The sequence below is a fragment of the Selaginella moellendorffii genome, unplaced genomic scaffold (assembly GCF_000143415.4).
Source record: "Selaginella moellendorffii unplaced genomic scaffold, v1.0 SELMOscaffold_35, whole genome shotgun sequence".
Lineage (NCBI taxonomy): Eukaryota > Viridiplantae > Streptophyta > Lycopodiopsida > Selaginellales > Selaginellaceae > Selaginella > Selaginella moellendorffii.
In genome coordinates, this window is record NW_003314296.1 from 1,531,851 (window position 1) to 1,543,165 (window position 11,315).

The 11,315-nt window shown below is 37.3% G+C and overlaps 2 protein-coding genes across 2 annotated transcripts; one reads left to right on the forward strand and one right to left on the reverse strand.

Annotated features, from left to right (window-relative positions):
• Window positions 1–5,712: 5,712 nt before the first annotated feature.
• On the reverse strand, window positions 5,713–9,874 carry LOC9656864 (puromycin-sensitive aminopeptidase). The gene is made up of 26 exons (XM_024682638.1): window positions 9,779–9,874; window positions 9,460–9,642; window positions 9,330–9,410; window positions 9,168–9,275; window positions 8,893–9,108; window positions 8,781–8,842; window positions 8,696–8,723; window positions 8,562–8,648; window positions 8,491–8,516; window positions 8,291–8,435; window positions 8,191–8,238; window positions 8,116–8,134; window positions 8,037–8,053; window positions 7,917–7,973; window positions 7,753–7,862; window positions 7,622–7,702; window positions 7,379–7,571; window positions 7,169–7,320; window positions 6,975–7,113; window positions 6,775–6,921; window positions 6,670–6,724; window positions 6,404–6,579; window positions 6,239–6,349; window positions 6,081–6,197; window positions 5,933–6,007; window positions 5,713–5,769 (listed from the first exon to the last, which is right to left on the reverse strand). The coding sequence occupies exons 1-26, from the start codon at window positions 9,872–9,874 to the stop codon at window positions 5,713–5,715; spliced, it is 2,586 nt and encodes an 861-aa protein (XP_024538406.1).
• An 83-nt stretch (window positions 9,875–9,957) lies between these two features.
• On the forward strand, window positions 9,958–10,996 carry LOC112349048 (BURP domain-containing protein 12-like). Its single transcript, XM_024682639.1, has 2 exons — window positions 9,958–9,976; window positions 10,164–10,996. The coding sequence occupies exons 1-2, from the start codon at window positions 9,958–9,960 to the stop codon at window positions 10,994–10,996; spliced, it is 852 nt and encodes a 283-aa protein (XP_024538407.1).
• The last annotated feature ends 319 nt before the right edge of the window (window positions 10,997–11,315 follow it).

Genomic DNA, 11,315 nt, shown 5'->3' on the forward strand with positions numbered 1-11,315 from the left:
TGTTCTCTTTGAAATCTTTTGGCTTTCTACACTGCCATATATTCTTTGTGATTTGCTTTGGATTGGTCTCTTGGGTTTGAGACATCGGTAAGATGTAACTGATGCTTGCTTAAGCAACTTGAGTTCCTTTATATTATTAACTAAGATCTATTCAAGTTAGTTAGTGTGATAGTTAGTATGATTGAGTGTTTATTGGTCTTGCAAAACTTATTCTATTTTGTTGATTGTTGCTCGAGTTAGTTCTGATAGATTTGGATATTATTTCTTTTGGATGATACATTCACAAGTATTTTGCTTGCTAGTCAATGATACTTTATTTTCTTTAATTGTCTTTTATAAGCTATTTAGCATGCTATTTGAAATCTTTGATTGCTAAGTTTTATTATTGAGTTTTATTGATGATACAATAGTTATTAAATTTTGTTAGATAGTGAATCCTATATTTTTCAACTATAAATCTTGGTGGTTCCTATATTATAATAGGTTTATCGGATAGTAACTTACTTGGAATACTTTTGTGTTCTAATCTAAGATTTATTCATTGATAATTAAGTCTCTAAGATATCATTATCTCTAACTTTGATATTGTACATCTATTAATCTTTGAGTTTAGGCCAACATAGGCAGATTGGTTTCGGCACTTCGTATACATGGTGAAATCTTTAATTATAAAGTAGTTATTGTGGATTGGTCATATCACCCACCTCTTTGTTAATGTTTCTTAATCTGTTCAAAGGGCGTAACCATGTAAACAACTCTAACTGCCTATTTATAGTAGTTTATGTAAACCTTACCAATAGGTTTGGTTTCTTTGCCCATAAGGGTTGGGGTCTTTAACTTCTCTCTTTATATCCATGCAAATAGGAGTGTATCACACTTTTGTAAATTAGATGACACCTAGAGCAGCAAGGGTGGCTAACTCCATTGGTCATTTCCTTGTTAGCGATGGTTGGAAGGTATTTGAGTTGATAGCACATCTGCGTTAGACAAAGAAGTTACCCTAACTCATTTAAGTTGGTACATTTTTCACAAAGTGTGATCATTATGAACTTTTTCTAGAGTTGTTTCCTTGCCGGGGGTCTAAACTAAAGTGTGCATCAACGAGGATGTCAATCTTTCCTAAGGGGGGGAAAGTGTCGCAAATATAATTTCGGGTATTGAAAGTTACCTATTAGTTAATCCTTTCAGATATTCTTTCCTCATTGCCATGATGGCAGAAGGTTGGTATTGCTAGACCTGTTATTAGTCTTTGACTAAATTACTTAAGAAACTAGTCATAACATGTGCACATAAACTAGAAGGGCACTAAGAAAGTAAATCCTAAGTTGCAATTTAGTCAAACATACTTGACACGGTGATGAGAAATTCATATTGTTGGCTTGCACTTGCTAGTGTTGGGAACTCTTGTGATATTGAACATGGTCTGTCAATATTCACCAAATGATACCTTACCGTATTCGCCAAACACCCTATTATGCACCTTGTGTTAGTTCCATTTGGTCTCAATTGCTATTTATAGAAAGTGTCTAAATTTGCTAATTTAGCTTATCTACAGAATGTAGGGATTGTTTTGAACACAATGGTGTTTGTTTAGTGTCCAAATTCACAATCTAACACTATTCTATATTTAGTAAGTTTTGAGTTAGTCCCAGAGACTAATTCCTGATACTAAGGATGTGCATTCCTCAAAGGGGGGGATATGGGGGGTTTCAAATGTATTGTAGGGATAATGGGTAAGTTGGGCATGACCAACTAAGTTGAAACATAGTCTAACTCTTACTTGTGTACGTGTCTTTATTCTATGTTTGGCTTGGGTTTAAGCCCAAGTTCCACACCATGCTAGTTGGTAGAGTACCCATATCCTCACGTCAAACGAATGTTATGCTAAAATAGCACCAAACTCCGTTTATCTTTGTTTTGCATATTGGTCTTGGATGTCCTAGGATTGTTCCAAATTGCTCCATACTCTTGTCCTTTCGTTCTTTGAGCTGTACACTCAGGAGTTGGTTCGTGCTCTAATACCTTTGCTCCTTAGCTCTATACTTAGGAGTTTAGCCCCGTTCCTTTGTTTAATGGCCAAAAGCCCTAAAACTTAGGTTCCACTCTGTTATCCTTTGGACATGTGGCATATGGCATGTGGCACATAGAGGATTTAGGTCTACTTCATGGTAAATCATTATAGGATAAAAGGTAAAAACCACGTACACTACACTAAAGATCTTGTTCTGAAGGAATTCTTTAATGGTGCTTTTAAACTTGGAACTAGGGCCTTCTATAGGAGTGAGCATGAACTTGAAATGTGCTAAAGAGGCCCTTTAAAGAAGTGCTCAAAAATAACTCCCACTCTTGGAAGAAAAAATTAATTGCAATACTCTTAACTTAAGTGCATTGATGCCCCATTTTGTAACTCATTGGTCCTCACTCTTTTTTAGGGGTTTGGGCCTTCCCTTTGGGATAGAGGTGGAGGAATAAAGATACCCATACCAAGCCATTAGGGTATAATGTTTCCCTAGTAAATTATGCACCTAAGGCTTTGGATTTAAAGGGTTCCATAATCAAGTCTTGTTTTAATAAGAGGTGTTAAGAAGAGGTTTGTTGTGCTTACTTGCTTGTGTTTATAGGGAATGTAGTTGAGACCTTAAGTGTAGTCTAACTTAGAAAGGGGATTAAGAGACTTTATTTCTTGTGTAGTGAGTAATTAATTAAAGTAAAACCAAGTAGGAGTTAGTACAATAGATGACCTTGGCAAAGAAACTTAACTAAGACTAAGGGAAAGATGGTTGGATAGATGAGGTAAATTGGAAAATTGGAAAAAGAAAATTTATAATTTACAATCTATTAGTGTCATACCATCCTATTTACCACTTATAGCAAACCCATAAGAAGTTTACTTTTCCCTAAAATAATAATATAGTAATAACTTATGGTAACTTAAAATGAGTCTAAAATTTATATGTGTATATAAATGAATTTCATTTTCAAAAATAAAAGTAATAAAATTTTAGAAAATAGTGTTGAAGTTAAGAAAAATGTACTATTTATATATCAATTAAGAGTATAATGAGAAAAGAAAAAATTTAATATACTTAAGTTTGTGCTTTACCCTCTTATGAATTTTTTTGAAAAGCCTAAGTCTTATGATCCATGTATGACTTGAGTTAGCTATTCAATATCCAAAATTTTCAAATTTGCTACTCAAGAAGAAAAATTAAAAATTTATATTATTCACTCAATTTCTATCTTTGTTATATGGCATCTTATAAAAGTTGCACCTTGTAAAAGATATTATTTAGCTTCTCAAAGCTATATCATTTGAAGTTTAGAGCCAATTTATGAAAGTGTGAGCTTTCCACTTCTTATTGAGATTTTCATGCAAGAGAGAGAGAGAGAGAGAGAGAGAGAGAGATTAATTAGTGCTATGAAGTAGTATAAATCTGTTGAATATTATAGTTATAAATTGTTGCGAATGTGATTGCAGATATCGAATGTTATGTATTGATAAGTCTTTTGGGATATTCTTCTATTACTGCCATGACAATAAAATATTGGTATTGGTAGACCCTTTATTAGTCTCCACTCAAATTAGTTAAGAAACTAATCATCATTTGTGCACCTGGATAGGATAAATATAAAGTTGGAACTCTTATATATTTTTTGTTAAGCATACTTGGCCCAAGATGGAAAACTCATATATTAATTTGTATTTAGTAGTTTTGGAAACCACCGTGATATTGAGCTTGAACCCTCAATATTCGTTAAATGATAGTTATTGTATCCATTAAGACATTTTCATTATCATACCCTATGTGTTGGTCTTATTTGGTCTCATTATCTATTTATAGAAAGTGTCTAGATTCATATCTACGAAATATATTTTGATTTGAGATTGTTTTGATATTGTTTCCGCGTCCAAATTCACAATCTAACATCATTCCATATTTAGTAAGTTTTCATAATTGTCCCAAAAACTAACTCTTGAGACTCAAATAAAGCTCAAAATCTACTTTCATGGAGGGCCTATAGGGAGTTGCAACTATATAGTATAGTAGGGATAATGGGTAAGTTGGGTGGCCAACCAATCTAAGTCATTATCTAGCTTCCTGTTAGTTATGTTTATCTTTATTTTGCATTTACGTTGGACTTAATCCCAAAGTCCATATTATGTTAGCGAATGGAATACTTATATCCTTATGTTATGCCACTGATATATTGAAATAATGTTAAATTCTATTTGGTTGTATTTTATGTGTTAATCTTGGTGTTAGGATGTTAAATGCTCTAAAACTATTCTAATGTCACTCTATATTATTATTCCTTCACTCCTAAGCTGTATGTGTAGGAGTTATTCTATACTCCAGTTTCTTCACCCCTCAAGTATATATATACTTGGGAGTTTATTGTCCCTTCGTTCTGTGGCCTAAAGTTTTAAAACTCAATATTGCTCTTAACATATACATCCAAGGGTTAAATTCCATTTCGTGGCTATTTTAGTAAATCACTATAAAGTAAAAGGTGAAAACCATATATACTATTTAAATTTCTTTCTATAAAATTTAATCTTCTATGAGAAGAGGAAATTGTGTGAAACACTATCTTCATAACTCTACTTTATAAAGGAGAAAGGTCATAAAAGAAGAAATCATGTTTTCAAAACCTTACTTTTTAGAGGCTTTGAAAAACTATTATACCTAATATAGGTATAGGGTTCAATTCCCATAAATAAAGTTTTTAAGTTTTATTCCATAACTGAGTAGTGGTGAATAATTAAATATAAAGAGATAGTAAATACATGTTATTAAATAATATTAAAACTTTAAAATAAACATATTAATATATTTAATTTTATACAATTTAAAAAGACCATTTGGCAATCAAGCAATTCAACTAGGAGATTTATTAGAAAATTTAATTTTTGATGATGACAAAACTTATTGGTACTTATGTCTTCAAGCACAAAAAACCAATCTAAAAATGAAAATTGAGATATCTCATATAATACTACTATCTCTTTCATTTATGAATCTGACAATAATAAATACAAGATTGATTCCAAAGGTAATATATTTCATTCTTACAAGAGTATGATTCATTAATTAGTTTTATTTTTAGGCAATAAAATGCAAGGATTATTCTAAGACGTGCTATAATATTATCATTAAAGACCAAGCTATATTGAATGCTGATTGTTACAAGAAGGATAAGTCAGCTCAAAATAGTGATGCAAATCTTAATGATGTAGTTACATTTACTTCAAAACATGAACTAGAATTTAGAGGATTTGGGCATTTCTTAGGATCCTGTAATAATGTTTCAATTGAAGACAAACATTATTTACATGCTTTTTGTGGAGGTGAGGAAAAAAATCTAGATATGGATACCTTTATTGTTAATATAGATGGTAAGCTTGTAGCTTGTTTAGAATATATTGAACCATGATTTTATTTCTATTTAAATAAAAATTAAAGATTATCAGGAAATATATTAGAAATTTTGAAGATGACAAAACTTGCTGGTACCTATACAATAAACCAATCTAAAAATGAACATGGGTATCTCATATAAGACAGTCTCTGTTTCTCTATGAATTTGACAATTTAAGTTGCTGCATAGGTGAAAAATTTTATTCAGCCTCAACATAGAAAAAGCTGAAAAATATTTGCAATTCTAGTGTATATCAAGATAACCGTAACTAAGTGTGGCATCATTTTCTTCTCACCCCGAAAAGAAGTGGTCGAGTGCAAACTTCCAGCTTTTTTGTGCAAAAAGCATCTCAGCAGAAAAAAAAAATTGTTAAAACTTTCAACTAGTTTTCCAGCACTTTGTTACTGTGTCCAGGATTGGGTTTGGAATACCTTCTGCAGAAGCAATGCGCCTCAATTGCTCCTAAACGCATAGAATATAAAAATAAAATGTAACTTCTTGAAAGCCTTACCTTGGCCAGCGTTTGTCGCTTGGCATCAAACCTCCACAAATTTGCTAATGCAGAAGAAAGTGAAAGTGACAAAGCCTTAACACACCAAAAGAGATTAGAACAAGAGAGATAAACATAATTTGGCTGGGTTCATAGGATTAAAAATTACCTTGGGATGGAACTTTCCAACTTCGATCACAAAGTCGGCCATGAACTCATAACCAGATCCATCCTTGGCATGGAAGTTGAAAATGCAGCTAAAGAAGCCTCCCAAAAGAGCAGAAACCTGGAAAGGACTTAGTGCTTACAAACAAAATAGTTTTCAACCTTAGTGACATCCCGAGGATCGAAACAAGGGTGGTGTAAAAGTTGTCTCACAAGCTCCACGTTGTTTGGAGTATCAGCTGACGTTTGGAGATGGATCCACTTGTTTACAACCTGGAACAAGCTTCGATATATGTTTTCCGTCTTTCACAAAGAACATGTACATACCAGGCGCTCGTGTTTCCATTTCTCGTAAAAAGATGCCAGGATTTTCTCTCGCTCCTGTCCAGGATTTTGAGAGATTGCCGACAAAGCTCCCAAAAGATCAGTCAAGTTTGTGGCGTTGTCAAGCTCTTCGCATGCCAGTTCTAGTGTTTCTTTATCATTTAGAGATGCAAGATAATCTGCAAAACTCTGAGTGAAAAAAAGAAAAAGAAAATGGAAATAGGAATGAAGCTGCTTACAGAGTGCCGCATTTTTTAGATCGCGCTTGCCTTTGCTTTCGGGGTTGAACTCAAAAGCAGGCTCCGAGGATCGGTTCTCCTTTACCTGTTACCATTCCTTATACAAGAAGTTCTTGTGAATTTGCTGTAACTTACCACTCGCATGAAGTCTTGTTTGAGCTCTGTAGCCAAACATTTTATCAAAAAACGTCGGACAAAGTGGCAAGCGTCCGGATCTGCAACTTCGGTCATCTCCAAAAGCTCCTTATCATCTGGTAGAGTGATCACAAGAGCGACAAACTCCTGCGAATGCCTTGCGCTTAAGTCAAGATTCTACATAGAAAGAGGAATATTACCTTGTTTAAGGTTGGGATGCTTAGAATGGTTTTGATCGCATGGGTGTAAGCCAGTGGAGTTGTAAGCTCTTGACCATTTTGAAAACTTGTGGTCATGTCCAGTATCAAACTTTTGGCAATCCTTTGGCCAGCATCCCACCTTGAAACGAAAACAATCTTGCATGATGATAATAGGTTTTTTCCACGAAGATTACCTGTTAAAATCATTCGAGTCGTTTGCAAAGAGGAAGTATAACTCCTCCTCTCTAAGGTCTGGTGTTATCAAACGCACTGGAGCACTAAAGCTCCTCAAATAAGACGGAACTGGCTTCTCTTTCACGTCCAAGAATGTAAATTCGTGTTCCGTCTAGATAGCATTATCAGTCAGGAACGTTCTAAATAGATTAAAAAATGGAAAGCCGAACCTGTTCTACCCGAAGAAGAGCTGTTATTGCGCCAGTACTCTCGTTATGCTCAACTGTTGGAGACGATTCAATACCATCGACTAGAACCCTTGACAAAGGAATATCTCGTCCTTGGCTGTTTAGTAGACCCACGGCTAGAGGAATCAATAGAGGACTTTTATCAGCTTGTCCTGGTGTTGGAGCTGTTTCCTGCCTGCCACAAAGTCTATACCAAATATACTTAAAAATACGATGTTTTCTTACCGGCATTTTACAGTAAAGGTTGACGCTTGTGGATTATAAAACGAACTGATCTTCAAGCATGGAGTTCCGGCCTGCGTATACCTGAATTCACACTATTCTTTTTCCATTTGCCGTAAAACTTGAAACGTTACCATAGCATAAAGGATGAGAGGTCGTCCAAGTTGGCATCACACATAGCCTGGTAAAAATCTTCGCATGTTGCTGCGTGACCGTCATGCCTTTCAATATATAACTTAAACCCCTGCGAAAGAAAAAATATTTGCACAGCTTTTTTATGTTAAATGAAATGCTAAACCTTTAGAAATCCAGACTTTCCCAGCAATGTTTGGTAAAGACCAATGACTTGAGCTCCCTGAAAAATAAAACATATAAATAATAACTACAAGAACAATAGCAATAATGACAATGTGCTCACCTTTTCATAAACCGTTGCTGGGACAGTGGTAGTGTTTCTATTTAATATTTTATGCATAAGCAAAGAGTTCTAAGCTCACCTGTGTATAAGTTGTCAACCTGAACACATGATAAGAACATAAACCATAAGAATTTAGCAAATGAATGACACATACCTCAACATAAGATGCTGGCCTGACTGGATGAGCAAATGGACCCGAGTCCTGTAAGTTTACAACAAGAATCAAAGAACTGGAATGGTTGTTCTACTTTCACCTCTTGGAATTGACGCTTTCGCAACGAACTCGCCGCTGCAATAGTTCGCACGGATCGGCATCCCATGTCGGAGAGAAACTCGAGCTCTCTAAAGTCTGTAAGGCCTTCCTTGAGAGATATCTGGAACCAGTCCCTGCAAGTCACTCTGGAGGCATGGCTTTGTAAGGAGGAGAAAGGAATTGACCAAAAGTGTGAAGTACCTGTTGCCAGTCCAGTTGTGAAAGAACTATAGAGGAGTTATAGGAAGAAAAGAGGTATATAATATGTCTACCTCATGGGCAACAATGCCCATCAAGAATTGTATGTCAGCATCCGTGCTTGTCCATTGTGATACAAGCAAGAACTTGGCGTTAAAAATCTACACCACGGACTTGTCAACTACTATTACAAAAGCATGATACTTACATTTAAGCTTTTGTTTTCCATGGCACCCCTGGAAACCAAAAGAAATCAGAAAATTAAGCCAGTTCTAGAGAGCAAGAATACTTACATAAAAGCATCTGGTACCGAGACAACATTGAAATTGTCAAGGTCGTATTCCAGGCCATAAACCTAAGAGACAATTATCTAGAGATGAGCAATATAGAAGCACAACAACTTACATCCTCGTCCCATTTCATTGCGGATTTTAGCACCGCCATTGCAAATTCAGTCTTTGCAACGTCCTCGGAGGGTGACCAAATGTTTAGCTTGACAAGTTGTCCGGAGCGAGTCGTGAATTTTTCCTGTCGAGCCTCAAACTTGCCGGCCACCAGCGCGAAAAGATAGCACGGTTTTGGAAACGGATCTGACCAAACGCTGTAATGCTTGTCATTATTCTGGAAGGAAAAAAACCTCAATGACATTGACCACCAAAAAGAAAGTGGAATGAACTCACGTCAAGTTGGCCCGACTCAACCAAGTTTCCATTAGAAAGGAGAACAGGAAACTTATCTTTAGATGCTTCGATTCTCACAGTGAACTTGGCCAAAACATCGGGACGATCCTGAGAAATTTTGTTAGATATCGTCCTGGCAACTTTACAAATTATATTCCAGACCTGGTAAAACGTGATTTTACTAAAGCCCGCGCTCTCACACTGCGTCACGAAATAGCCATTGCTGGAGCTGTAGTAGAGTCCCTAAAGCAGTTGTCTATGATGTTTAGCTAAACCGAAAGTACTTACGTACCTCATCGTTGTTGAGCTTTTGCAAAGGATAAATCTCTGTACCAATTTCCAGTTTGAACGGATTCTTGGGAGGCGCAAGAAGTGTGAGGTTGGACGACGTGAGCTCCACATCTTGGGCCTCTAGGCCATTGATTTTGACATAGACGAGCTTCAAATTCGATCCATCCAGCACAAGAGGAACTAACTCTTTGATAGAAGAACAAAGTCTGTCAAGAACAGGAAAAAGAGATAAAAAGAAACCCACCGGAAGACTTTGGTACGACAAGGATCGAGCTTCGCACGCTTGTAACATTTTCCCCGAGATCGAAGCTTAAACTCACCTGGAGAAAACGAGTAGGAAACTGGGGCGCTGTGATTGAGAGACTTACGGAATCAAATGTATAGTCTGGAGCTCTGTAGTCGCTAAGAAACTTCATCACACTTTTCATCCAAGAAACCTAAAGTTCTTTACGTAGCTTCTCAAAGGTTAGATATGTCTTCTGCACAACAAGCATAAACAATGGCGCTGCCTACTTTGTGTACGTCAAAGTCTTCTTCGTTTGCTACAAAATGTGGCCTACTGTGTGCTCTCAGAGCGTGTGCTTGCTTCTCTAGCCTCACTCGCTCGCTCGCTCACTCGATCCCTCCTGGGCAAGCTCGCTGAACTCACTCGAGAGATGAAGACGATGGTGGTCTTTTTTCTGGCTTTGGTGTTCGTTCTTGCAGACTCTTATAGCTACGAGCTGGTAGATACTCGCAACGGGACTAGTCCATGCCCTGTTGCTCGATGCATCCTGCCCGCACCGTCATCGTGGTTTGCTGCCAGCCTGGACGACGCCACCTGGCAATTGGCTGCGAAATCGTATTCTCCTCTCCTACAAACGTCCTTTCGCAACATCTCTGCCGTCGACAGTGGAGTGCTGCTTCCCACCTCTCTCGCTGTTGGAGCATCGATCACAATTCCCATCCTTGACGACAAGCTTCCTCACCGCCGCTTTCTCTCCAATCGCTCATCCTTCCTTCCTGACGCTGCCAATGTTGCTGGCTTTCTAGTGGCGATGGGATACGGGCCGGGATCATCCAACCAATACTTCAGCGTCATGGTTCAGGCTTACCAAGCCTATTGTGGTGGTAAAGCCATAGCTGGGGAGGTACGTGCTTGTTTCGCTTCTAAGAGTTCTATGGACACTTACGTCAAGAGAAATTTCCCGAAAGCCAAATTTGTCAAGCTTGCAAAGTTCCAAAGCTCTCCAACAAAGATCACACTCACCCGCATTGACAACATGCCTGCTATCCAAACCATCTGCCACAAGATTGTCTTCCCATATGCGGTCTACTCGTGCCACAAGATTGACAACACGATTGCAATCTACGTAGAAGGGCACATCAGCCAGAAGCCTGCTGAAAAGGAGGTAGCTGTACTCATTTTTCACGAGGACACATCTAGCTTCGCTCGAGATTCTCCATCTCTGAGGGCGCTCAACATGAAGCCGGGAGAAGGAGCCTTTTGTCATTTCTATGCTGAGAATGACTTACTTGCGATTCAGTCTTCACCATGATCACTCAAGACGCTCGACAAGAGTAAGTTTAAACCACGCACTGTTTTCAAGAAGGCTATGTATACTTGCTACTGCCACTGCCATCCACATCACCTCCACGTCTTACAATGTTTCAATCTTTGTTTTAAACGAACATTAATTTGCTTTCGTGTTTAGTAGCTCTCGCTTGCCGCCACGTAGAACCCCATTCTCAGCTGAGCAGTATAGAATGCTGTCTACAACACCTTTTGGAAAATTAGACTAGATTAGTTACTACTAAACATGACCAATTACAATATACTACTATGGAGACTCGAGTAGCTCGTCAGCTTGGAGAACG